This window comes from Nesoenas mayeri (assembly GCF_963082525.1).
Source record: "Nesoenas mayeri genome assembly, chromosome: 22".
Classification (NCBI taxonomy): Eukaryota; Metazoa; Chordata; class Aves; order Columbiformes; family Columbidae; genus Nesoenas; species Nesoenas mayeri.
In genome coordinates this window covers 3,421,905-3,448,391 of record NC_137572.1, presented here as the reverse complement: position 1 = coordinate 3,448,391, position 26,487 = coordinate 3,421,905, and the positions used below count along the sequence as shown (strand labels likewise).

Genomic DNA, 26,487 nt, shown 5'->3' with positions numbered 1-26,487 from the left:
ACCCCATGGGAGCACGATCGAGTCTCACCATGCGCCAAAGGCAGCCTTCGTGTGAAAAGCTAAGAATCAAGACTTATTTTTCAGTTCTAAAATGTGACAGTGGCATTTCTAATGAGAGAAGGGGAGATTGATGCCCCTGATACAGCTCATGACATCTGATTGATGGAATTCATTGTATCGTTGTGAATAATATTCAGGTTTGTACTAATGTATTATGTTTAACTTTGCCAAGAATGTTTTACATAAATATCAAGCTATAAAGCATTCTTGGTTGGTTTTGGTTTTTAAACAGCTGTGTTATTGGAGGCTTCTGTTTTCCATTCAGTGAAATACGGGAGAGCCTCTTCTGTCAGAGCTCTCATTTACTACTATTGGGCTGAAGGTTACAGAAAGTCCGAGCTATGTTGCTGCTGATCAGTTTATTCTTGGACACTTGTCTATCTCTGGTTCTTCTCTAAAGACAGGTCAGTGCTCACAGGGCTCATCTCAGTGCTGCACGAGGACAGAACAACAACTAGAAGAGCACAAATTAGGAAATACACTATTGCAATCTACCATTCAGAGCTGTTAAACAGTAATTGAAGGCAGGAGAGAAGGTACAAAATAAATGGATGTGGCCATAAACCACCGCTGCGTAAGCCATTGCATATGTCCCCTGTTCCCAGGAGAATAAAGTTTAGCCTTACTTGAAGGTTCCTCTGATCTTCAAAGCAGAACAGGGGAAGTGATGGCGAATTGAGATTCCAGCGCAGGAGGTAAGTGCCTCTGGAGGGGCTGTGGCAAAAGCACACTCAGCCTCCTTGTTTCCACTTGTGCAGAAAAGCCTACTCCGCTTCTTTAGCTCTTGTCTGAGTAAGACAAACCAGCATGAATAAAACACATTCCATTTTCAAGTTCCAACGAAATCTAGGACAAGAGCTCTGTAATAGAACTTAATGACAGAAAAAAACTTCAATCAGGTTCGCATGGCATCAGAGAGACTCCGGAATGGTCAGATTCCACCATTTGCACAGCGCATTTATGATAAACAAGTTATCTGTGCAGAGCACAAAGCTCTATGCATATGACTTACCAACCTTGATTTTAGCGAGTTACTCATATCCTGCTTGCAGTCAAATAAGAGTCTATATTTAAAAGCTGCTGGGTCCAACGTTAATTGAACTGAGTGTAAGATACCAGCAATGTAGTAGAAGAGACTTAGAGGCTGTAGAAATCTATAGAAAAAATAATTTCTCTGTCAGATCAAGAAGAAGGGAGAAAATGTGGGTGGAATTTATTCCATAACCATTTATTTTCATAAAATGTTAATAGTTAGAAATAACACAGTTCAAGAATGGAAATATTCCATATAAAAGAACATTAAGGCTGTTCATACACACAGGAGTTTGCACAACAAATCAGAGGTGATGTAGCATGCAATTACCAGATTTAGGGGTGTGGCAGTGACAAGCTGTTTTACCTTTGTTCAAATTAAAGCTACTCTAGTATATAACCCAGAGGGACAATGAGGGATGGAGTGAATAAGCTGAGCCACTCGCTTCCCTACAAGCTGTGATGAATGCATTTATTGCTAAGCTTGCGGCAACATTATGCTCTTACGTTTCCAAATGGACAAATTATACATCCTCTGAGTGAAGAGCAAGCCTCTCTTTATACCACAGCTTTCTAGCACTCCAGAGAGCTTTGTCAACAGCAGCAGCTTATAATATATACATGTGCTAAAGCAGGCTTTGTGTGCCCATATTCTACACAGTTTCACTTCAAACCCAAGTAAGAATAGATAAGGAAGGAAAGACGTGCCCCCGCAGTGATTTATAATTACAGATGAAAAGGACAGATCTCAGGTAACATGATGATTCTGTACAAAAGTTCAGCGAATGGATCCGTTGTCTGGTTTCAGTGGAGTTCGCCGCTGGGACCGTCTCAGAGGGACATGCTGGCTGCTTTTTTGCCTTATTGGGGATTCCACTTTCCACATCTGCGGCACGGAGGGGCTAGAAGGAGGAAGCAGAATGACCATTTATTTTAAAGCACTTTACCAATTTTGATCGCTGTTGCAGACCTGTGTTGAACTTACGGTTCCTCTAGTGATGTCAAGCAGATAACATCTCTTGGCTCATCCTCAGCCTCGTTCTTCTCTGCAAATAATGCATATATTTTAATATTTTAAAAAAAGCCACGCATTTGATCATTTAGGTGTTTTCCCCCCCTCAAGTTAGAATCACAAAGTTGACTTGCCTGGAGCTGAACCAGGTGTGTCCGCTGAGCTGATGTCGCTAACCCCGGTACCGAAAGTCAAGTCATTAATGGTCTCTGAAAAAACAAACCCTCCACATATTAGCAGCCAGCTTGTGACATAGCCAGAGGGCAAGGCATGCTGCGGTAGAACACTTCAGTGTCACAAAGTATATCCAGTTAATTGCAAGCACATTCAGATATCTCTTCCAGGCCAGCAGATCTCAGTGTCTCCCATTCAGCTTCAAAACTACATTCTGAGTCTGACGGGCCATCTGCGCACATCAGCTTCATACTCCAGCCTTACAGCCTTCCTTGTGTGCGGAGGACGTTAATTTAAATATGGGACCTCAGTCACGCACCGCGTTGTCCCGCCTAGCAGGGGAAGCTACACCTTCCACCAAAGCTTTGCCATCTTTCACCATAAAACAGATTCAGAGCAGTTGCCTGGTCAAGGCAGAACACGGGTCCCCTGATGCCTGACAAAGCACCCGAACAGCCCTTCTGGGACAAACTGCCTGCAGCCAGACAAGAAGAACCACTTGACAAGGAACCCAGGTAGAGTTTAGCTTGCCTGAACAGGCCATGGTTGTCAGCTGTCTCTTTCCTGTCATTTATCTCAGGAGAGATGTGACAATATTCAGATTTTACTCTGCTCAACGCTTTGTTTTATGCTCATGTTTCCCAGAACCTTTCACAAGGAATTAATGTAGAAACTGCTTTATATGGCAGGAGTTGGAAACTCTCTTAGAAGGACTTCTCTCTGCACACTAACTGGGTTTGCTCTTTAACTGCTTCCCTGTCCTGGAAGGGAAACACTGAAGCTTGTAGTGGAAATCCAACTTGATCAATCCGCCTTAGTTGGCCTCTGCATCCCTCAAGACCAACCTGCAAGCGTCCTGACTTTGTGCAGCGTGTGCCTTAACAAGTTACCTTGGTTAATGAGAAATGTATGTGAAAGGAAGGAAGGGAGGGAGGAAACGGTTGAGAACTGTCATAAAATAGGGCTTCCCATGCAGCCTAAGGTGGCAGCTTCACAACATGCACCACAGCGAGCAATCTGCACTTGCCCAGACCCACTGAGACATTCTCAACGTGCAGGAGTTGAGGAGGAGACTCAAACACAGCAGGGCAGACAGTGACAGCCAGAACAGACCAAGGAGATAAAGAGAGAGACAGCTGTTCTTAACTTCTCAAGTACAAACTGCTTTACAAAGAGCTGCATCTCCAATAGTTTCAGAATGATATACCAAGGAAATCAAAACGTTTTGTTTTGATTGTCTATCAGCCTGCCAGACCCAGCGCCACCGTGCAGATGGCTCAACACACGCCAGCTGAAGTGACGATGCTGCTCTGTACAGTTTGTCTCCCCACTGAAGGACACATGCTGCCTCGAAGCCAAGCAGGAATTCAGCCCTAGTACCACTGCAGATTAACGTTCTTCCTCCCTTTCCACCATATGGCGCTTAAGAGAAACAGCCATGCAAGCTTCCAGACACAGATACGGCACTTAAAGATTTCTGCTTTCTAAAAACATCCCCCCAATTTTGTTTTTTTTTGCACAAATACCACTGCTTGTTGCTCAGGCAAAGAGAAACATCAAGGCAGACAAATCTAGCCAAACAGTGGGGCATACAGGGAAGAGGAGGGTCAGATTTTCCAGTGGATGCACATCACTGCCGCCGGTTTGCTCCTGCCCGCTCGCGGATGTCAGGTATTTGCAGCCTGCGTCACAGCTGGCTGCCTCGCTGGCTGCGTGTCGGGTGTGCGTGCGGGTCGGGGGGTGCACGGAGAGGCAGAGTGCAGTCAGACAGCTGTGCTGCTGCAACATCACCCCTCCCCGTAACAATTCCCAGCCGCCCTCAGACACTCACCTTCCTCACCCTCGCAAATCGCGCTACGTGGAGATGCCCTCGAGGAGTTTCAGCAGTTAATTGACGTGAAGGAAGGGAATCTACTGCTGGAACTCAGCTCTGCTTGTGTTCTGCTCTAACTGCTGCAGAATGCTGCGGGGCTGTCAGAAAGCATCCCAATAAAACCCAACTTTTGAAGGTCACATTTTGTGAGACGGCAGTTGCGCTGCGAACGATGTAAGCACTGCAGACTCTCACAATTTGTGTATTAGAGATCCCTCTCTGTGTGTTCTTACTTAAATTTCCACAGAAGAGTCAAAAAAAAAATCCTATCTTCCCCAGTGCTCATTTCAGTCCTTTCCTGTGTACATCATTCATCTAAGCCCTTCAATTTCAGAGCAGTTCTTATTTACTACAACTATTTGGATAAATACAGAGTCTACAGCTATCAATGACTGATTTTCTCTGCTCATTATGGGAGCCATGCATTCCTACCTCTCTCAGAGAAATGAGTGCTCAGCCCAATTTGGAAAGGGTTCCTTTGGGTTATACTTACGTTCTGGTGTGCTGATTGCACGCCCCACCACAGCGACACTTTCCGCAGTAGACGGTTGATTCAAGCTTCGGAAGGACGCTAGAAATAACAAGGAAATAGTTAAGGATAGAAATGCGTTCACTCAGAGACCTCAAGGGTCCAAAACGCAGACTGTGTCAACTAGATCTAGTCCAACGCCAGATTGGTTTGCAGCAAGCTCCCTACCTTGCTTGCTGCCAGCTAATGGAAGCGATAGAGCCGATAACCTTCCTCCAACGCTTTTGCTTCTGGCTTCTGCTGCTTTCCTGGCAGAGTTGAGGATGGCAAATGTGCTCAGGGATGCTGGCCTACAGGGCAAAAACCACGACAGAACAGTGATTTCCTCCTGCAAGCCCGGATTCGATACATGTAATGTCCCCCCAATCCCTTAAACACCAAATGTAACAGAGAAGATGATGCTGCAGGTAAGGCGTGCATAAACAATGGCCCTGCAGAATGTCATAACTGGCAATATAAAAAGAAACCCATACCTGTGACCAAGTAAGGGCTGTCTCGGAACATCAGCTCTAGGTGTAGCAAACTCCAGAGGCACAGAGGAATGACTTGATCTAGGTGGCGGTGGGGACTGTCTCCCACTTACAGGAGATGGAGCATTGTTATTGCAGACACCAGAAGGTACAGGTCTCTCCAGAGATGGAGGTTGCTACAGAAAACGGGAGAAAATATCATATGTCTAATAGGGATACACGTGTAGAAACCCCTAGATACAAGAGAGGGAAAGGTACTTCCAGGGTAAAAGTTATCTCATTTTAAGGTAGGTATTTAAAAGAGTTCAGGACAGTTGACCCAAGCACATACTTATTTCTTTACATTGACTTTAAAAGGGGATCTGCACGACTACAACATCAGTAAGTTCCTACTCTGTACACACCTAAAGTCAGACACAATGAACCCTTTTTAACCTGTTTATCATCTTTATCACTTTGGGAACAGAGAACTATACAACACGTAAGCACAGCCAGTGGCAAATTAGACTTGGTTTTCATTTAAATCGCATTTTTACATTAATTATTTGCTGCTCCTCTTTGGCTAGCACGTGTTGTTTGTTGTTATTCTGAGCATCTTAAATGACTTTGAAACCAAAGCTTCTGTTGGCAAATGCGAAGAGGTATGAGAACATTACATAGCCATTCTGTTAAAGGTGCTGGAATGAGGTGCACGGAGAGTCTGGGTGTTAAGCGTACACCAGCTTTAGCAGAAGAGACAGCACGTGGACACAGTTAATGGCACCCACCACCTCTGCCTGCGCTGCCGGGACCTGCTCTTGGTCTGACTCCTTCTCCCTGGCCAGCTGCTCTTCGTATTTCCTCATATCGTACTCCAGCTCGGCCGCCAGCTGCTTGTCCACAGCAAAGAAGTCTTGGATTTCATTTCGGTAATCTTGCATCATTTCCTGGAGCAACAAGGAATGTTTAAACTCTTTCAGAAATCTCTCCCGACTACTGATTCATGTCTCCATTCAGATCACAGCTGCTTGAGTGCTAAAGGAAATACCAGTTGGTAGAGCAGAGGTGTTTTTAACAGACTAAGAGTTTCGATTCCAATCTGTACTTCAGAACATGGAAAAGCTTTCCAGCACTCAAGTTTTCTGCCTACGTTCCACTGAGGAGGCTCACACGTAACACACTGTGAGATCCTTATCTAAAATCACTCCACCTCCTACATTATTTAACACAGCGGCAGTGTCACAACATCATATGCCTTCTAAATTTCCTTCTAAGAAGGCTGTTCGCTCCGGTACTGGTTGCACATCTAACACATTAACTCAAGAGAGGGAAAAAACTCCAAGAAAACACTTCTGCTTACCCGCAGGTAGTTCATAAGGTCCCTAAGAGCTGGCATCCTCTCCTGCTCCATCAAAGACTTCAGTGACGTGATTATTGGGATGACGTTTTCTATGAAGTTCTTCTTTTGAACCTTTGTTTGAACAAGGCATGAACAGTTACACGATGCAATAAAGGAGAAGCCACTCTGTGGTTAGATGAATGGCCTAAGCGAGAAGAGTTATCACTTCGTGGCAAGGGAATTACTGCAATTAAGCCTGCTCTTATGCCCCACGCATGTACATAGGCTTTTAACCTAAGTGGAGTCTTTTAAGATGCATCACTAATTCAGTCAATTCTCACACTGAAGGCAAATTGCCAAAAGGTGCACCAAAAAACACCGTTATGCTCAAATGTTTTACCAATAAGACATCTGTGGAACAAATAGAGCCTGGCATAGCTTCACTGACTTCAGAGGAAATGCATTTCTGATCACGCCAACCAACCCCTTGAGTACAAACATCCTTCCCAAATTTAGCCGTAACGTTTTGTTATTACAACACACGGTGCTTCCACAGGTGCCCTCAGACCAGACTGTGCCTACAGACACAGCCTGACTAACAGCCCAAGAGCACAGTGCGTCATCACTGTGTTATTTGGACAATCTTTGCACAAGTTTCTCTGTCACAAAGAGGTAAAATTCCTCCCAGTACACTCGCCAGCCCTCTTCCCACACCAGATCGAGTCCCATTTACCTGCGAGATGAGCTTTTTTTGTGCTGCCTGCATGACAGCATTGGCCATTGCCATTTCGCCTTCATCTTCATCCGGCTCAATGTCTTCACCGGGTTTTGATCTCATCATCGTTAGCTTGATTTCTTTGCAGCTAAGGACTGCAAATGTATCCGAGAGCAGCTCATTGGCTTCCAGGTCCAATGGAAGGACCTTATCTACAAAGCATGCTGGAACACACAGGGAAGAAATAAGAGGTGTTTGATGGGAACAGCAGTGCCAGTGAAGATAGGAAGATAACACCGCTGGATTGAGAGCCTAACGGCTTTATATAGACTCTAATTCTTTGTCTACCAGATTTCTAAAGACAGACCCTTACTTAGGATGCTGTGGCTGATCTTTGTTGTAATGCTGAACCTCTGCTCATCTGTAAAGTGGTCTAGCAGGAACTTGTAGATACGCATCCTTTTTTCTTTGTTGTCTTTTCCCTTCAGAGAGAAGAGATTCTTCGCCCTGTGGCAGAGCAAGAGATTTTACAAGGGCCAAGTCACATTATGCGAACTCACGCAGAAACGGTAAGACTTTCAATCAGCAAGGAATATTGGAATGTCACTTTCAAGACCCATAAACCTGTTAGGATCCCACACACTCCCACGAATTACATGCCAAAGTCCTCGCAGCAGCGTCACAGGGAAGGCAGGACACTCTTAATTTAACGCTGTTTCCCTCCTATCGCACACATAATCATGAAGCACCACAAGCGCTTTGCTGCAATCAAAAGCCGCACAGCCAGACCACCCAACATTTAGCAATAAAGAGATACAAATGTGCTCGACGGACCGCACGCTCTGGGGGAACCTGTTGTACTTCTCGTGTTTCTCGTAGCTATTGAAATGGAAGATGCACTCAATGAAGTGCTGGGAGAACATGACTGGATTCCTCTTCAGCAAGAGATGCACCAAGCAGAACTCTCCAAGGCTGGAAAAGAAGAAAAGAATGATCTTATCATCAGGCAGCTTCTAAAAGCCACCCCTGAAACACTGTGTTGGCTCACAAGATGTAAAGCAGGAGGATGGTTTTTCCTCTGCCAAGTCTCCCTCAATACCACGTTTAATTCTTGCCCAGCTCCATCTACGCTTGAAAGAGGATATCAACTTATTGACTTTAAGTCTTTTCTCATCCAGAAGGAGACTGACGTTTTCAGCATCCATAATATTACTTCATTTTTTTTTGCCATTAAGGTAAACGGAGACAGAAATAAATTTGAATTTGAAACCAGGCACAACGCTTGCATTATTAAAATAACCGAAGTTCCATTGCGGCCAAGACATTTACAGTACTTTGCAAAAAGTTAATCACCAAAAGTCCTGCAAGAGCTGCAAGTCAATCCCAGACATGAAGAACGTGTGTTTGTCTGGACACAGCCACTGAATGCAGCTGCAAAGAAAAAGGGTCCCAAAGAGCTTTTAGCTAAAGCTCTAGGAACATGATGCTGCAATGTCACCATCTACTGGAAAGACATTTTTACATATTAAAAACTCACTGAAGAAAAAAGAGAGTGTGAATATGCACTATTAAGTGAGGACAGGTTGACGGCCCTGGAAACACCGATCTTCAGATTGATTATTCCAGGTAGAAACAGGTTGCAAGGTGTCCAAGTCTCCTCTGCATCCAGCAGCCTCGCACCATCTACCAGCCTTGGAGAAACCAGCCCCGCTCCCGTTTCTCACCTGAGCAGCTTAAGAACATAAAACCTACAAAATCTTTATAAACATGCACTTAAAGGCAGCGTGCATAACGCCTCTTACACATCTAAGTATTGCCAAACGTAGTAGAAGGTTTAAAAAGATGAGGGATGCCATATAAGAAAAAAGATAATATTTAACCCTGTTCTCCAAACAAAACCAGTACTCTAGATCCTTTGCTACCCTTGCAGACACTGAAGTGTGAACAACTGTATGAATGAAGAGCTTAATGAGCAAATCATCTGCTCTCTCCCTGAATTTTCTCTCTGCATGCTGAAGGTGCAGGACTGAGACTCCTTTGAATACATCTCTGAGTCTCTGATCTTCAACTCCTTTATTTTACATATGAGTGTTTTACCTGGCAATATCTGGATTTGGATCCACCAAGACACTGACGAAGCGGAAGAAGAGACTGTCTTTCCATTTCACAAACTCCTCCTGTAAGAAATCAGCAGACAATAAATTGTCACCCGGAATCAGGAGCAACCTAGTGTAGTCAGGACAACATCTGATGGAGCGGAGCAGAATGAGCAAGCTATACAACTTCAGCTAAAGGCACACAAAATAAACCCCAAGAAGACAATGTTTTGGAGGATGCTTTAGACAGCATAAATGCCACGCTGGCAAGCATCTAGCTTTACCATAGGTATCAATAACATAGTAGAAACATGAAAAATCTGTTATCCCATCCCAAGGCACACACGGTCTTCAACACTGTTCTCAGAACCAAATGCACTCCAAATCTCTCTTGATTGGCTTCATATGAACACTGGGAGGGTAAACATCTTGAGCCTCTCGACATTTATATCTTTAGAACAATAAGCAGAGACAGTAGGAGAAAAAGGTGCTGTGATATTTGTTATATTCATTCATATAGGAGTGAAGTTGAAGAGAATTCAAAGAAAGTAGGAGAAGACATGAAGATGGAGCCATTGCCTAAAAATAATCTCATTATCCAACTGCCTTAAGTGTCCTCAATATGATCTCTGCCTAGGTAGCAAATAAAAAATAAAAAGCAGTAACAAAATACCTAGTTTAAAGTCTTCTTGATTAAATGCAGATTAATCAAGGTACAAGCAATGCACCCACTGGTTGGGTTGCCAGTATTCAGCATGGCAGAGGTACCTGAAGTGGGTTATTGGATACGTGCTGGGGGCCTCTCTTTACCTGCAGAAGGTTGGTAAGCAGGATCAGCGTCTGCTTACGGATTAGGGGACTTGGGTCCTTCAGACACAACGAAATGTTGGGAATGTATCTGTCCACCATGGATGTGTAGCGGATACATAGATCACACATAACGATGACAACGTTATTGCGAACGGGCACGTCACTCGACACCTCCAGTTCTCGAGCTAGAGCTGCAATGCTTTTCTTTGCCAGCTCCTCGTGCTGTAAACACAGTTTACCTGTGAAACAGAGACGAGACTGTCAGTGCTGTGAATATATTCTTCTTCCTAAGCACCCTAGCCCAGCTTACTGCCTCCTTTGAGACCAATATAAGCCAAGAAAGGAATCAGGAAGTAAACAGGGGAATAAACAAGAAACACATGCTGAAACTTGATGAGCAATCTGCACGATCTCTCAAAGAAATGATACTTCAAGGAGTTCTTCCAAACTCCTCTTAGACCTATAGAGTGGGTCTCTATGCCAAATTCCCTCCTTCGGAGAGAATTATTTCTGTATACGGGGTATTATTCAAAGCAGCTAAAAAGAACAGCCCCAGCTGTCATAGGCATAGCAGGGAGACACCCACCTCTAAGAGCATCACTAAAGCAACTTAATATAAAGTAGCCTGCCTTCTAACATTACTGCTCCCTAACTGTTTCTAAGCTCTGTACAAAACTATTAAGCTTTCCAAAGCAGTTAAGGAAAGAATAATACTATTTGTAAGAGACAAAACTTGTTCCTAACCACAGAAGTACTACAAAACCTGAACTTTCACTTTAGTACTTTCCATAATCCTGGAGATGTAGATTTGATTGGGCTTCTATCACAAAGCAGCTCTTGGTTCATGCTGAGAAGAACAAGGAACTATGTGCAGACATTCTGCTCTAAACAGCACCAAAAGCACCGAGTTTTCTTCAACAACTCTTTAGTCCCTTACTATATATATTATGATCCTCCAACCAGACAGCAACCAACTCCGAGTACAAAGACAGTACAATTCTGAAGGACGCTGCTAATTGTTCATCACTATTAATGAATTAACCACCTTGAGAAGCAGTTGTGTAGATGGCAGCGTTCTTATGGCTCCTGCAACTCGTTACCATGGATATTTGCCTCGCTCCAAGCTCCGAGCTGAGGCAACGCAAACACTGTGGCTCTCTGGTACAGCTGACACAGCTTTGGAGCAGCACCTGAACCAGCCAGGGTGGGAATCGGATACACAAGGGCACGTTGCTCCTGCAGGACGGCACTTACCAAGGGTAATGACTGCGTGAGCTCTGACCACAGGAGGCATGGCTGATACTCCGAACTGGGACAGCGGCTGAGACGTTGGAATTTCCTCACTATCCGCAGAAGTAGACACTAGGAAAGAGCAGGTCAGGAATGAAAACGTGCTTTTCTGGTAAACGGTGTTGTGTGTAAATCAAAATAAAAGGCAGTAAGGAGAGAGCCTCACATTGGTCCTCGTCGACAGCGGCCAGGATGGATTGGATCAAAAGAAAGATGCGTTTCTCCACTTTGGCCGGACACTGCTGAGCAGCGTCCCCCAACATGAAGAGGTGTCTCACCTAGAGAGGAAAAGCAACGCTGCAGTCAAAAGGCAACGGCTGAGCTGCAAATGAAGTTAGCAGCAGTCGGTACGGTACTTCTCCAAAACCAACATAATATTCCATCAGAGAGTGGCTAGAGAACAGAAGGTGAAGCTTCAAAATAGAAATGGGGTGTGTATGAGTTCAATATGCTACAACACCCCCATCTACTAATAATATTGAAATACTCCTCATTCTACCCTGTTTACAGACTTATCTCCCAAACAGCTCATCTAAGAAACATGAGTGGAAAAGCAAAGAAAAACCATGTCATTTTATTAAAAATGCATGGTCTATCATATCCTTAAAGCAACTGCTGATGTATCAAACTCTTGTATGCTCCCAGGCGCACAAATATCAGATTTCATTACGAGTTTTCACACAAGGCGTGTACATCAGTATTTGCCTGTGTAACACAGTTATTGGTGTGACCTTTACAGAACACCGATTTCAAGTACACCTAAACACTTGGACCCGTCTGTGAAGGGGAACCAAACCTACCAGGAGATCTTCTTGCAGCTTCTCTGCTCCATCCTTTTTGAGGACTATATTTGAAATGTAGCTTTCACAGGTGGACACTAAATCACCACACACCTGGTCGAGCAGCTCCTGTTCCATAATTGAACAAAATTAATTTGGTACATTATTAATTAAACAAAATGTAGCTGTAATATCTGTTCACACATGAATCCCTAATCTGAAAGTCCTTACATGCTTTTAATAACCTAGGTTCTATTGAAATAAATCAAACAGTGCCTTAGAGCTTGGAAATTCTTCCTGCGCATCAAGGGACGTGTGCAAGTGTCAAAACACCTTGGAGAATCTGGCTTTTAATGATCCCCAGGCCTAAGTTTACTTCATTATAGAAATCACACAGATCTAAACAAGAAGGATTTAGGTGACTGTTTCATGTATATCCAACACATTTGTCTGTCTGAATTTTTAAATGTGGTTTGGAAAAATGCAGTCCCATTCAAATGAAAACAATGCTAATTCTGAGGGGTAGAGGGAAAACAAAAGAAGCTAATCATCTACCAGACCGTGATGAAAATGAAGCATCATTTCTCTTTTTCTGTCATCTAAAACTGGTGACATAAGAAACCAAATGCATATATTTATGGCAGCTAAGCTGTTGGAAGTGCTCAAGTGACCAGCGCACGGGAACATGTGCATTTGGTTGTAAGCCAACATACACGGGAGGATTTTCTGACTGTCAATTAATAAAAAAAGAAACCATCGATCCACCCTGGCTTGTAAAGCACAGAGTGTGCAGTTTCGCATACTATTTACTAAACTTTATTGGCATGCCTATTATAAAATAGCTGTCATCAATATTGAAAGAGAAACAGAACATATATACAAAAAGAAAACGTTAGCAAAAGAGATCTGCATCAGTTTTAGCATCTTTGCTCAGGCTGAGATCTCTATTTTACCAGCAAAGGATAACCCACCTTCTCACAACAGAAGCAGAACAAAGCTATGGCGTAAAACAAATGCGGGCAGAAAAGAGGAATGTGCAAATGATGTGTTATGAACACCCTGTTTGGCCCCATGAAAGAGGTCTAGAAAATATGTGTATCTACAGCAGCTCTGATATAGAATAATCAGAGCTTATAGTATCAACCTCCAGGCTCACGCTGGACCAAGCCTGAGAAATAGTTGATATCATAAAGGCACAGCAACAGGTCTCCTTGAGGCATTCCCTAAACTTTGACAGAAGGCAAATGCATGGGTTTCAGGTAAAGGGGTGAGAAGGAATCCTTCTGAAGAAAGATCTTTTACAAGTCCATCCTTAGCTACAAGATGTTCTCCACCAGAATTGCGGTGAAGAAAGCACGAGAGCTGAGCAGAACAGACCCAAGCTGCTGTTGGAGTCAGATCCTATTTGTTTGAGGAGCTCATCAACCGACAGAGCGGAGACTGATGCTGCCTTCAAGAGACAGCCCTCCTAAGTGTGAGACAAGCTATTTTAAGAGATGTATTTGAAGTCACACCTGCGCCTCCTCCAGCACATCTGCACACGCGTGGCAGAGCTTCTGCAGAGTTTCCACAGCTGTGCTAATCACCACCAGGGGACACTGAGACTCCTTCAGCCAGCACTTGATATTATCTGAAAACCAGATCACATGCATAAAATGAGCATTTTCTAAGCTTATCAACTGCTTATAGAGAAGAAGTAACAGTTAAGATGGAAGGTATGAGCGTGCAGTTTCTCAGGGCCACTCACCAATCAGCCTCTCACAAGTGCTTTTAGGGAGGTGCTTTGCAACATGACCGATGACACACAGTACATGTCCTGCAGTATCAGTGCTCGTGTCCTGCTGCCTGAAAAACAGCAGAGCCGACAAACTAACATTAACACTAAGGAACAACACCAAATCACAGTAGAAGAATCCTTTCATCTGGGATATGCATTATTAAGGCAGACCTGTCAAAGCAAATGAAAACTCAAGAAGCTTAACGTAAGAGTTGGTTACTGCACAAATCTGTGGGCCGTTGCTTGCTTCCCAGCTACAGAACCGGTTGTCTGAATAAAGAACTGTGATCTAAGCAGCTAAAGAGCGATCTGGAAGGGCAGAAAGTGCTCTCTTGCTTTGTTCCTCCTCTTCGCCCCCTTCTCTTTCCTGCAGAAGGGAGGATGGAGTTCAAAGCACACACACACCTGCTGACATCGTCCCACGAGTCAATGATCTTGGAATAATTCAGCTTGGGTGAAGAACGTGCCACCTTAGCAAGCAACATCCAAGCTGGTGCAGCATGCTCTGTTTCCACATGAGACATGACATTGTTGATGAAAGTGGAGGTGAACTTATTCTGTCTGGACCACATATGAAAAGCTTTGTTCAAGTAACGGCTAGAAGGAAGGAAGAAAAGTAAGAAAAGGTAATTTCAGCAATCTGTAACGAAGACTTTCTAGTAGTTGTTGTTTAATACCCATAATGGGACAGGACACAGTGATGTTAAGGCACTGTAATTTGCTCATTTTTCTATTTAACTCTAGTGGCCTACTTCACATTGAAAGAGTTCTGAGATTTCTCAAGCTGCAAGGTACTCTAAGATCATGAAGAAGAAGGTGCCATGAGTCTGCAAACCATGTTATACAATAGCCCAAATTAGAACAGTTTCACAGGTTGGCAAGGCAGCACAACCAGTATCTCATTTGCTATTTCTGAGCAATTATGCCCTGTTGACTAATAAACATACAGCTGTCTTTAATCAATGTTGTGTCCTTGTCATGCTGTGTGTCATCTCGTTTCTGCTGCTTCTTCCCACAGCATTCTGCAAAAGGCAGAATAACTCTATTTGTCATGAGACAAGTAACATATTGTACATCAGAATTAATAAAAGGCGATGTTCTCCTTTCTTTATATATTCTCTCTTACTTCTGTCATCAGAACACCTCCATTGGACTTAAATATTCATGCTGCTATCCGCACATTGAGAACAGTATGTAATGCTCCTGCGTATGAACCCCGGAGTTCAGGGAGAGAGCACAGGTAACAAGAGCTGCAAATGAAAATCTTCCACCCAAAGGAAAACTGCACTTTTCAGCAGCTCTTCTGGCCCAGAACTAACAGAGCGACACAAGCCCCTCGCAATATGAATTTCCATCTCTGGCACTAATATGCACTTCTACTAGTTCAAGCAGGGAGTTCAAACAGCTTAAAGAAAAAACCCAAATAAATTTAGTTTCCTATCCTTGCACGTGCATTTAAATAACACGTAAACTATGACACCTAATGGTCTGTGGCCACACAGTGAATGAGACTGCTGAGAGTATAAACTCATACTCTTATCTTAGTCCTCCAGTCAATAGGCAATTTCCTTCTGCAAAGGAAGAGTTGAGTATTCTAACAGGATTAGAAGTCCAAAAAAAAAAGTGGATTTTGTCCCTGAATGCTAAAGTAGTTAAGGCAATGAAAACATCTGACACATCGGACAAAGGGCTGTTATGGAAAATCCATCAGAGCCCGCAACGAAGGGACAAATGCACTTACTTCAGCTCCTGGTTTTCTGAGCTCAGGAGGGTCAGGAGGTCCCACGCGAGAGCCTGCTGTCCATCTTCACTCCTGAACTTACTATAGCTTTTGATATGTTGCAACAAGAGCTGATCAAGGCAATCCAAGGCCTTTTCTTGGACAGAACTTTCAGTGTCCATCACAACAGGCACCACTCCGTTTAACCAGGCCTTCTGCACCAGAACGTTGTTGTGATGACACTGAGAGAGACACGCATTGTATTAGAAACATTTGCAATTGTTGTAGGATCCTACATGCATGGGTAAGATCAGCAAAGGCCTAGAAACCTCCAGATTCAGCTACAACTTTCCAAATAATTTTTAATAAGCGTCAGTATCCTGCTCAACCAACACGCAATATGGCAGCATATGGGATGAGGGAATTTTTCCCTCCTTGGCATCGCAAGGTATTTGATCATATCTATGATCAAGCTACCTGGCACTTCTGCTAAAGTATCATAATACTTTGTTTTGAAACCCTATAAATAATTGTAACAGTATCGCAATAAAGCTGTACAGCAGATGATTGAACACTAAAAAGAATACTTAAAAAAAGAGCTTTGCTTAATATAAACCCTGTATCTCCAAGCCTAAGTTACTAACCCTTTGTGAATAAATAGAAGGAGAAATATTGCAGCGCTATCATCTACACATTACATCTCAGTGAAGTGATTCAGGGGTTTTTTAACTCGAGAAGGCCAGCAGCATAAACATTTTCTCCATGACACATAAATCAACAATCAGGAACATAAATGTTTCCAACAGTTGGAAGCATCCTACATAAATCACAACTATGTATAAGAATGAGTCATGACTTACACGTCAAAAGGTAACAAAAAAAAATTAAAACAGTGTCATAAAATGAAATCCAGCGAACGAACAAATGACGTGAACCAGATTTGCCTGTTTCTCCCATCTTTTAACCCACGGTTTGCCCGTCTGAGGTCTGTGTAAGAACTGCTGTGACGTTTCTCTCACCAGAAGGAGCTCGGTGACGGACTGCAGGGCTTGTTTCCGCACTGAAACCGCCGGGTCCCGGCACCGCTCCTGGAGAGGGGTCAAGTCTTCTGCAGTACAAGGGATCACGTTGTGCTTCAGGATGTTCGTAATAACCTGCAAGTCAAAATACCAGCGCAGCTTCGTTGGGAACACAGGCCACGTGCATTAAGTAGCAAATCAGAAATACAATCTACCCCCCACCAACTTTAACTAGAGATTAATTTATCTCGGCGAGAGCGAAACATCGCATTAACAATTTATGAATACAAGGCACAATCGGAGATGTGGAATGAAACAAGAAAGCGTCTTTTCAGTTATTCCGATTGTATAACAGCATTTGGGTAGAGTAAATGTCACAATTTCCCCTTGAAAATAACGTGTCTCTTGTATCAACCATGTTTTTTAACAATCATAAAGCCTTAACTTGAGTAGCTCGGATCAGTGTGCGAGCTGAAAGGCAGTGAACAGCAGACGCGTATTTTTTAAACCATGAAATTTTCCTTGAAGCATATCCCTTTAAAAACTAATGACTTCATTAAACAAAATGAGCACCAAGCAAAGCAATGAATACTTCGAGAAGAGGCTGGAAATAACCTAATCTCTTTGTTAACAAGGTCAAAACAAACTAAGCAGCTAATATGCTTCAGTTTATAAGGAAGTCGCTTAATTGAAATGCCTATTGACATTTGAAAAGAGCCTCTCTTTCTAAATGACGGAATAAGAGAATGGCAGCGAGAGTACTAGAAAAATTTTCCATCATCACGCTTGCATTATTTACTTATCAGGAACTAGTAAACAAGACCTTTTTCAGGCCCCCAGGCACTCTGAAGGAATAGCAAGAAGTTACAGGTGGGTAAAAGCACATCCAGTTCCCTACAGGACTACGGCCTCATTATTTATTTTAGCAGCATTCTGGGCAGTCACTGGGAAGCACGTGAAAAACCCACCGTACCTGGAGAGCAGATTTCCTCACGTTGGTTTTCTCGTCCCCGGCTCTCTGTCTCAGTATGGCCATGACTTCCTTTCCTAGCCAAAAACGTGATAAAAAGAAATGACCCACGCCGCCATTTAGCTTATGAAATGACACCACTGGATACATGGAGCCGCAATCAATTATTCCTCACCTTTTGAATCATTGAAACAGGCTACTGACAAGCTGGCATTACCGATTTCAAGTGTTTTACCATTGCTTTTAAGGTTTCTGTTTAGTGATGGTTGTTAGATTTCTCACAGAATTAAGTAAGATTTCCCAAATATAGGCCAAATTTGGAGATCTGTTACTTAGACAGATTCATGTGGAGATCCCCGCTGTTGCCTTTAAGAAAAAGGATTAGTCACAGGGAACTAATCAAAAGTAGTTTGGAAACAATTCTTTACCAAAGGGTGCAAAGGGGCTTTGGTCTGTGCTTTCTTAACGGGCAGCTAAATGTAATAGCATCTTCCTCCTGAGAACAGCTTGACAGAAACAGCACACAACCTTTTTATTGCGAGATTTTGCCGTTAAAACAGTCCAGCTCTTGTGAAGGTGACCCAATCTGCTAAAATAATCACACTTTGCCAACTGACATTGATTGTACAAAAGAGAAACAAACACACACGACAAACCACCAACCAAACAAAAAACCTGAGTTCTAAATGGCAAAGAACTATCCAGGGAACATAATGTTCATGTACTGTTGGGCAGGGTAACTCGGCTGTGCATACTTCACCCTGCAGATTATCTCTACCCTTCTTATCTTTGCCCTCGTGAATTGAGCACGTTCCGACTATCCTTGCTAAGATTTATTTCGCTTCGAAAACACGAGCTGTTTGGCCTTCACAAAAGCGCAGAATTAGCAGCGGCGTAAGCCAAACAGCGGCGTGTGCCAGACAGCTTTGCTAATGCACCTTGACTGACTCGCAAAGCCCCGTATTCCAGTTATCCTCCTGAGCTCCAGACAGCCCTTTTTCATCCAATGCTCTTCTTAATTTTATTTGCCGAGTGCCAAGTGTATGCTCAGCTGGGTATCAGATACAAAACCAGGCATCCTCTGCCACGAGGACTCTGCGACTAAACAGGGAATACACAATACCTTAGGTGGCCTGGAGGACTTTTCTATCTGAAAGAGCAGATTAATGAAATTTATCAGCGAAATGTTCTAAAAGAAGGCTTTCAATGGAGAAGATTGGAGCCTGGCTCATGGAGATAGGGAGAGAGATCCCATGTGAAGAGCAGCGTGAGACGTGTAACAAAGACACAAACGCAGGATGTGAACTAAGCAGCAAATTGAATTGTCAGCGGTTCAAGAGAGGTGAACAGCAAGAATGCAGAGCAAAGATACCGGCAGAGGCCGAAAGGTTGGGAAGAAAAGCTTTCACACAGAAAGGAAAAGAAAAGAGATTCAAAGAAGGGACATCGTGGCCACAAAAGCCAACTTACACGCTGATTTCGTCCTGTCAACAGATCAGAATTAGCTGCTTGCGCCAGTTCATTTAACCTCACACTTTGCTTACAACTCCAGCCAACACCTGATGCTGCTGAGAAGTGAATTCTTCCCTACATTACAGTGCCAGCCAAAGGTGCTGTGGTTTATGTAGCAAATCCCTACTAGTTCTTTGTGCACTGGAGCAAGAGATTTAATTACCCTTAAATGTATGGAGTTACAAGTATTATATCCCACATCAATTACCATCTTTTTTGGAAAGAATAAATTACCTGCATTTCAACAAGTGTCGCCGCCACACTACTGCAAACGAACGTCAATATGGCAAGATTAAATGTATCTTTCAGCCTAGAGTGGAAATAGTATTTCTTTCTGGCTGGCACTTCCACCCCCTTCATCACCCATAAGTGTTTTTTAACAGCTCTACAGAAAGCTCTCTCCACTTCCTTTGAAAAATGGACAACGAATACATTTCACAAAGTCCAATTAAGGTTTTGAAAAGTTATCTGAAAAGGCCAATATAACTGACATACCGTCAAGCGCAGCAGCGCCGCTGCTGTCTGACAACTCAATAGTTTTGAAAGTCGGTAAGGCCGTCCTTGGATGGTCGGATGTAGCTGAAAGGAAAGTTAAGAGTTGAAGAATAAAAAAAGGCATATGTTCACTGAGCAAGCTGGTTCACTGTTAAACAGAGAGCCTCATGCATGCCCCGGGTTTTACAGATATACGTATTTTTAGAAAATGTCATGCTAAGAAAAGCTTGAGACTTACTATAAGAGAATGACTCTATACCTTCTGCACTGACTGTCATACACGCAGTGTTTGTGTTTGATTCCAAGACTGTATGGTCAGAGGCTGCCAAAAAGAAATAAAAAAAGAAATTAAATGAAGTATTTGAATTCTGGATATTCTGTCATTCCCATTTTTTTTTCAGGCAAGTAATCTAACCGTAGGATGCTACGTGCACACTTCTGAATTGTGCCATCTGGCCTTCACCACACCTGAGGGAGTTCAGAATGCCAGTCACGAGCAAAACAACTTGGCAGAAGCAAAAGGCAACTCGAGATTTAATCAACTGTCAGGCAAGAATGAGCTCTTTTATTTTTTTCAATGAGCAATTTCAGTCGTCTGTAAATACCCTTCAAAGGTATCTCATGGAGGAATCTATTTAGTACCCACATAAATCCCTTCCAAATATAAGGTTTCATGAGTAACAAGACTCATGTCTTTCTTCTCATTATGACACAATACACAAGGACATTATGTGCAGATTTTTAAGTTCCTGACAACTTGTTCTCCTCTCTCCCAGTAATTATTCCCCAGAACGTTCAAGAAATATTGTCATTATCTAACTTACCCATAATACTTACAGCATTGTAATAAGTCCTGTACGCCCTCCAAGGTAGCAGCCACTTTCATTTCGAGACAGTGGGCAAAGCAGCTTAAAGCTTTGCTGCGGACCACGGACGATTTGTCTGAACACCGGCCAAACACCATGACCTGCACTAAAAACTTATGCTTGAGAAACTTCTGAAGATCTGGGGACAAGGAGCTGTCTGAGTTCCTCTCGGGCACGTCCAACAAAGCCAACGCTACATCCAGGGCAAACACTCTGTAGGCAGTCTGGAAGTGAAGGCACACGAGGTGCTCGGTTAGTGTGGACAAAGACACGGGCATCGCCTGCTCCGTTTTAACTGTTTTTAGGCACCAGCAATAACAACAACGCTATTCAGTACTGATATTGAACCCTTCACCTTCAAAATACTCCTGTATCTGAACCCTGGAACATACAAGAGATGTACTTACTTTCGTGTTGAGTGAGTATTTATAAAGCCAAGCGATGAAGTCGGCAAACTCTTTACAAGGGAGTTTATTCAGCAAATTCACCACGGCCTGTGCAGCATATGTGCGATAATCAGCCTTATCTGGGACCTAAAAAACAAGGGCAGTTGCATGGTATGATATGACTAGATGGTATGATATGTTGCATGGTATGATATGGCTAGAAGCCAGAATGGCCTTTCAGGGCTTAGGATAGGTATTTTTTTATTTAATGACATTATATTCAACAAGGACTGGGAGAACAATCACAGCTTCGTTGGTCACTACTTCAGCATCCCCGCACAACCACACAGCAAATTCCCTGAGGCAAAGGCGGAGATTAGGTTAAACCCAGAGTAATGTGTTAGTTAAACCCAGAGTAATCAGTTAGTTCTGATACTTAGCTAGGCAAAGAACTCTCATAACCCTCACTTTCCTCTTCCAAAACAGCAGTAAAAGCAACAGCAAATTTTGGAAAGGTCATGAGTAGGGTACAACCGATTGTGAATGAGTGTTCAGCCTCAGTATTCTCCCAGGGTGTGACACTATTTTTAAGACACCCGAAAACTCTGATAAAGATAAAACCAAAACACAATCAGGCTGTCAAGAAATTTGCAAATGATGAAAATCCTTTAATTCCTTGCAAAACACTATGAAAATGGATTTCCAAACTGTTACAGATACTGCAATGTATCCACACATAAGTTCTTCAGCTCAAGATGCAACAAAGCTTAGCATACCTTGGCACAGATATGTTGCAGTAATATTCGAAGAACAGGAAAAACGACTTCTTTCAGCTCATCTACTACAGAACTGCACAGAAGAAAAAAAAGCGCGAGTTTTAATAACAGAGCAAAAATTAACGAGCTGAAAAACTGACACAAAGCAAAATATAGAAGGTAGGTCCCTTCCACTCACTGCCACTTGTCTGTCAAGCAGCATCTTCTTTCCCCTCTGCCAGCAAGTTGAGTAAATTCTCATTACAGACATTTTAATTAAACCTCATTTGCACAAACAGCTTCAAAGTCAGTGTCAGTTTGTCTCATCGCTTTATCAACTAAGCAGTTAAGTGAAGGCACGCCAGAAGAAAGGGAAGGGTAGTGCCAGAGCCCTGTACTTCACCTGATGAATTTTATAGCCCGATTCCTGGCACCGGTGACGGCCGATGTGATTGCAAGGACTGAGCATCTGGAATTTGCACCCCTCTCCACCATGAGAATGACATTGAGATTTCGCTGGAAGACACAACGAAGGATCTGGAAAGAAAAGGTTATTCTCAGGTTCACTTCAGTAGCAACTGGAGCCCAGGGATAAGCATTCTGGCCAGGCTTATGACAGAAATCTGAACAAAACAAACTTAGATCCAAATAAGAGGACCTGTCAAAACATGAGTCCAGGCAGAATAATTCAAAGAGGTCCCATTAATACACACAACACCTTTCCTAGCCGAGATGCTCTCGTACAAGTCCAGTAGAGCCTAAGAAGGGTTTCCTGGCAATATCAACACATCCCCCTCAAAGCAGTGGGCTGCAATTCATCAGGCATTTGGAACTTGAGGAAATTCATTGCTTTTTGCACAGAAGACATCTGAAACTAAATGCACAGTTTTATCATCAGGCACGCTCGAACTTTTGGAGCTTTCTTGCTGCACTTTTGGCACACAGGTAAGCGGGAGATGATAAACCGTGCTTGACAATTTAACAAAATAAAAATGCAAAGCTGCAGACGCATTTCTGGTAGAACTGGCTGCTCCATCATGACCAATATTCTGTGAAGGAGAAGCAGCCCTGCTTACCATCATCTGTGCATAACCCTTCCCCATCATGCTTCTCTGCTGCAACCCAGTGCCACAGCGCACGGCAAGCGGTGCTGCAGCTCCACCTAGCACGAAACAAGAAAATTCCAGGCAAACGCAGCAACCTGGCATTCTTTTTAAGATACAAAGATCTAATGCCACTGTAGCTATCCTCTGTTTTCGATTTGTTTGCCGCAGGAGTCACAAGAGTGCAGAATTCAATGCACACAAGATGCATCATCATACAAGCCACGGGAAATAAGGACTGGGATGGAAAACAGTGTTATGCGTCTGACCCACCAAACTCGTGCACACACACACAATGTAGAACTGATGTAAAAAGTAAAAAATGTGCAAACAAAAATTACACGCAGAGAAGGAAAGAAACAACTACTCCTTTCCAGTACTGCAGTGAGGATTTTAAAGGTTTTGTCCAGCTTTTACCTTATCTTCTGAACCATGTAGAGGGGAACACAGCAATCGCAGTCCATGATAGGCCAGCTCAGGTATGTACTTGGCTTCATTAATGTTCCTAAGCAAAAGGAGGCAAAGAGGTGTCTTCATCTCTCACCAGAGAAACATTTACTACAACTATGACAATTAAACGTGCTCATTGACTAGAGAACACTCAATATTCACTAAATGTTTCCTTTACTGTTAGCTAGGTGGAACGTGTTCTAATTATCTTTCACAAAAATAAATCACTGCTTTCATTTTCGTATCAGCAGGATAATAACAACACAAGCGCTGAGCGCTTTACTTGCTCAAAGCACCGTATAAACATCGAGAATGACTCGCTCACATTGCTGCTGAAAACTCCAACTCGTGTACCGCTGGCTCAAAGCTTGTCATTTCAACAAAGATCTGCGGGGAAACAAAACCAAGCTTTGTTAATTCACGTGAGGGCAAGACGTGCTGGTCTGCTTGGATGCTTGGGGGTCAGACGATAGAGAACTAGAGAACACCACCAGTTTGTGTCAGGGGATGGAAGTTTCCTTGAGCTGAATTTTATTACCTGCAGGCAGTTCTGCACACACTGAGGTTTTTCTCTGAGGGAGAATTTCGGTAGAAGTCTTAAGAAGTTTTTCAGAAGAAGGAAGACTGAGTTGCGAATTTGAAGCAGCTCGTCATTTGAAAAGTAAATGTCTTCACAATCTTCTTCTTCCTCCTCCTCCTCTTCCAATATCTCTTCCATCTACATGAGTAGAAAAGAGAAACAGCACCATCCTGTCCCACAGCACTGCCTGATCTCTTTTGCAGCTTTTGCTGCTCCATAGAGTTCTCATGATTTCACATCCAAAATTCTAAATATTTCCTTTCAGATTAGTTAATGCACTTAACAGTAAAAAAAAGCCTCCATCTGCTGCTGAGCTTTCTAACAATATGCCGCAGACAAATAAGCTGTATTTTTTCTATTAGTCAGCAACCAGAAAACTGCAGCTAACGTTGAATCATCAGACCCCTGAAATTCCTAATAATAGGTAGAGGATCAAGAACACAGCTGAACTGCTGAATATAAGGTTAAGAATTAAAACAGGGGTAAAAAAAGAGGAAGGGTATCACACTGACCTAGAAGTGAAACAGCTTGCCAACAATTTGCTTATTAATAGAGATTTGTATCTGAAGAGATTAAACAAACATCTTACATTGCCATTCCTGTGTGGTTTTCCTTTCTTTCTGTTCCTTCTTGCCTTGGTCTGAGAGCTTTGAGAGTGCGTCTTCTTTCTTTTCTTCATCAGATCTGGTTCTTGAGGCCAACATTTTGTCAGGGTATGAAGGCATTTATCAAACATCACTTGATGGTACAGCTGGTTAACTATGCTGCCTGTTCAGAAAACACATCATCAGCCATCTCCCAGACAAAATACAGTGAGCATCAAATCACCTGGCCATTTGCTTTGACAGCCAAATAGATGTTCAGGACAAAGAGAGTTGAGTAGAAGAAGAAAGAATTGTTTGAACAAAGGCAAACCGCAACAGGATGACATGTCATCAGTAGTGACATTGTCTGGTAGGATCTGATTGACCCCTTCTAGCTGGTAACCTACTGCACAGCAGCAAAATGTGTTAACCTTGAATACCGAAGGATAATGCTGTGAATGAACCTGCTGGAAAACTGCAGCTACTGGTTATTTTAAAGAAATATTTCTGCTTCCACAAATGAACCTGTTGAAAAGCTGCCACTTGTTCCACCCTGAATTCTCATAAATGGCAGAAAGCTGATTTTGCCTGGCGATGTTTTATCCACCCATAAAGAGGTACATCCCTTGGCTCACCTGGGATTTCCAGCAGCAAGAAGTACAACCCGGCCGCGTGAAGAGCGTAAATCCGCTGCTGTGCGTCAGCTCTTTGGTGCTGGCCCGCGTGGACAAAGTGATGCAGCACCGCCACGAGCGCGCTGGGAGGGAAGTTGTTTTCAGCAAACAAGATCCAGATATTCTGCGGCAAGATACACACGTAATAGTGAGAAATCCTGCAGTAACATCTCTCTCTACAAGCAGCAACTATTCACATTATAACAGTTGCCACTGCAAGGGTCCAATGGGGAGCAAAGGACCTGACGGTGAAATATTGCTATCGGACTGAATCATGGTGTGAACGGTCTGTAAAGATACGAAAGTTTGTAGTTTTCTATGCTTGGGCAGACCTTTGTGCAGGTGCCCAGCTTGAGCCAGCCCTTCTGCTATTCTACTCCATTACATTTTTTATTTGCTAAGAATTTTGTCTCCTGAAAGTCTGCTCTGCATATGGTTATCAGGCCTGATAAGTTTGCTTATATATCCCTGTATATAATACATATGAAAATATGTACTAATACATATATAAAAAATACATTAAAATATTTGTAATAATTATGTTATAGGGTATATGATGTTGTATTATATTATGAAGATATCTTTTAAATTTGGAAAGAGCTTCCGGCAACCAATGGTAGGACAAGGGGTAACAGGTTCAAACTGCAACGCAAGACGTTCCACTTAAATTTGAGAAGGAACTTCTTCCCGGTGAGGGTGGCAGAGCCTGGCCCAGGCTGCCCAGGGGGTTGTGGAGTCTCCTTCTGTGCAGACATTCCAACCCGCCTGGACACCTTCCTGTGTAACCTCATCTGGGTGTTCCTGCTCCATGGCGGAATTGCACTGGATGAGCTTTCCAGGGCCCTTCAACCCCTGACATTCTGGGATTTCCACTGGAGCATTCTGGCACATATGGCAAGAAACGTTTGGGACAGTTTTAGACTATTTTGCGAATTTCAGGGCAGAACAGACTCGAATGGCAGAAGAGCCCAGGGCCTGTGAGTTTATGAAGCAGAACGTGAGCTCACCTCTCTGTTTTCCTGGTCCTCCCCAGCAAAGGGCGACAGGGCCCGGTAGAGGCGGGTGAAAGCATCGAGCCCATCGCCCGTGATCTCCTCGGCGATGAGGGGATCCAGCGGCTCCACGTCGATGAAGTCCAGATCCCACACCGTGTTCGCCCAGACTGGCGGGAAAACGGAGCATCAGACACCAACATAAACACGGGATAACCCCAACACAAGCAGGTCCCGGGGGACAACGGTTTGGGACGCGAGTGCCGCCCGTCGTTACTGGACCTGTGCGCGTCCCGGCCGCCCGCACCCCCGCGTCGGGGCGCACCCGCGGCCGCCCCCCCAGCCCGCACCTGCGCCCGCGTCCCGCAGCCTCCAGGCCGCCAGCGCTGCCGCCACCGCCATCCCGCCGCCGTTCGAAGCGGCCAATCGCGCCGAGCGGCCGAACC

At 43.5% G+C, this 26,487-nt stretch overlaps 1 protein-coding gene across 1 annotated transcript; it reads right to left on the bottom strand.

Moving 5' to 3' along the window:
- Window positions 1-1,806: 1,806 nt before the first annotated feature.
- Window positions 1,807-26,481, bottom strand: NCAPD3 (non-SMC condensin II complex subunit D3). The gene is made up of 35 exons (XM_080358046.1): window positions 26,392-26,481; window positions 26,057-26,211; window positions 25,011-25,173; window positions 24,381-24,559; window positions 23,750-23,929; window positions 23,537-23,598; window positions 23,179-23,266; window positions 22,062-22,195; window positions 21,680-21,752; window positions 20,925-21,050; window positions 20,489-20,741; window positions 19,911-19,973; window positions 19,652-19,735; window positions 17,648-17,721; window positions 16,675-16,809; window positions 15,677-15,897; window positions 14,341-14,532; window positions 13,906-14,003; window positions 13,673-13,788; window positions 12,180-12,287; window positions 11,546-11,657; window positions 11,344-11,451; window positions 10,090-10,328; window positions 9,281-9,360; window positions 8,018-8,155; window positions 7,557-7,690; window positions 7,202-7,407; window positions 6,490-6,600; window positions 5,918-6,076; window positions 5,154-5,326; window positions 4,849-4,970; window positions 4,645-4,722; window positions 2,239-2,313; window positions 2,078-2,138; window positions 1,807-1,994 (listed from the first exon to the last, which is right to left on the bottom strand). The coding sequence occupies exons 1-35, from the start codon at window positions 26,441-26,443 to the stop codon at window positions 1,871-1,873; spliced, it is 4,476 nt and encodes a 1,491-aa protein (XP_080214172.1). The 5' UTR covers window positions 26,444-26,481; the 3' UTR covers window positions 1,807-1,870.
- Between the last annotated feature and the right edge of the window lie 6 nt (window positions 26,482-26,487).

Coding starts and splice junctions, on each gene's coding strand:
- NCAPD3 (XM_080358046.1), bottom strand. CDS start 26,443: ATGGCGGTGGCGGCAGCGCTGGCGGCCTGGAGGCTGCGGGACGCGGGC. Junction 16,810..17,647: donor TGAGGAAATCTGCTCTCCAG/GTACGGTGGGTT, acceptor TTTGACTTGCAG/GTTATTACGAACATCCTGAA. Junction 6,077..6,489: donor ACCTTATGAACTACCTGCGG/GTAAGCAGAAGT, acceptor TTGTTGCTCCAG/GAAATGATGCAAGATTACCG.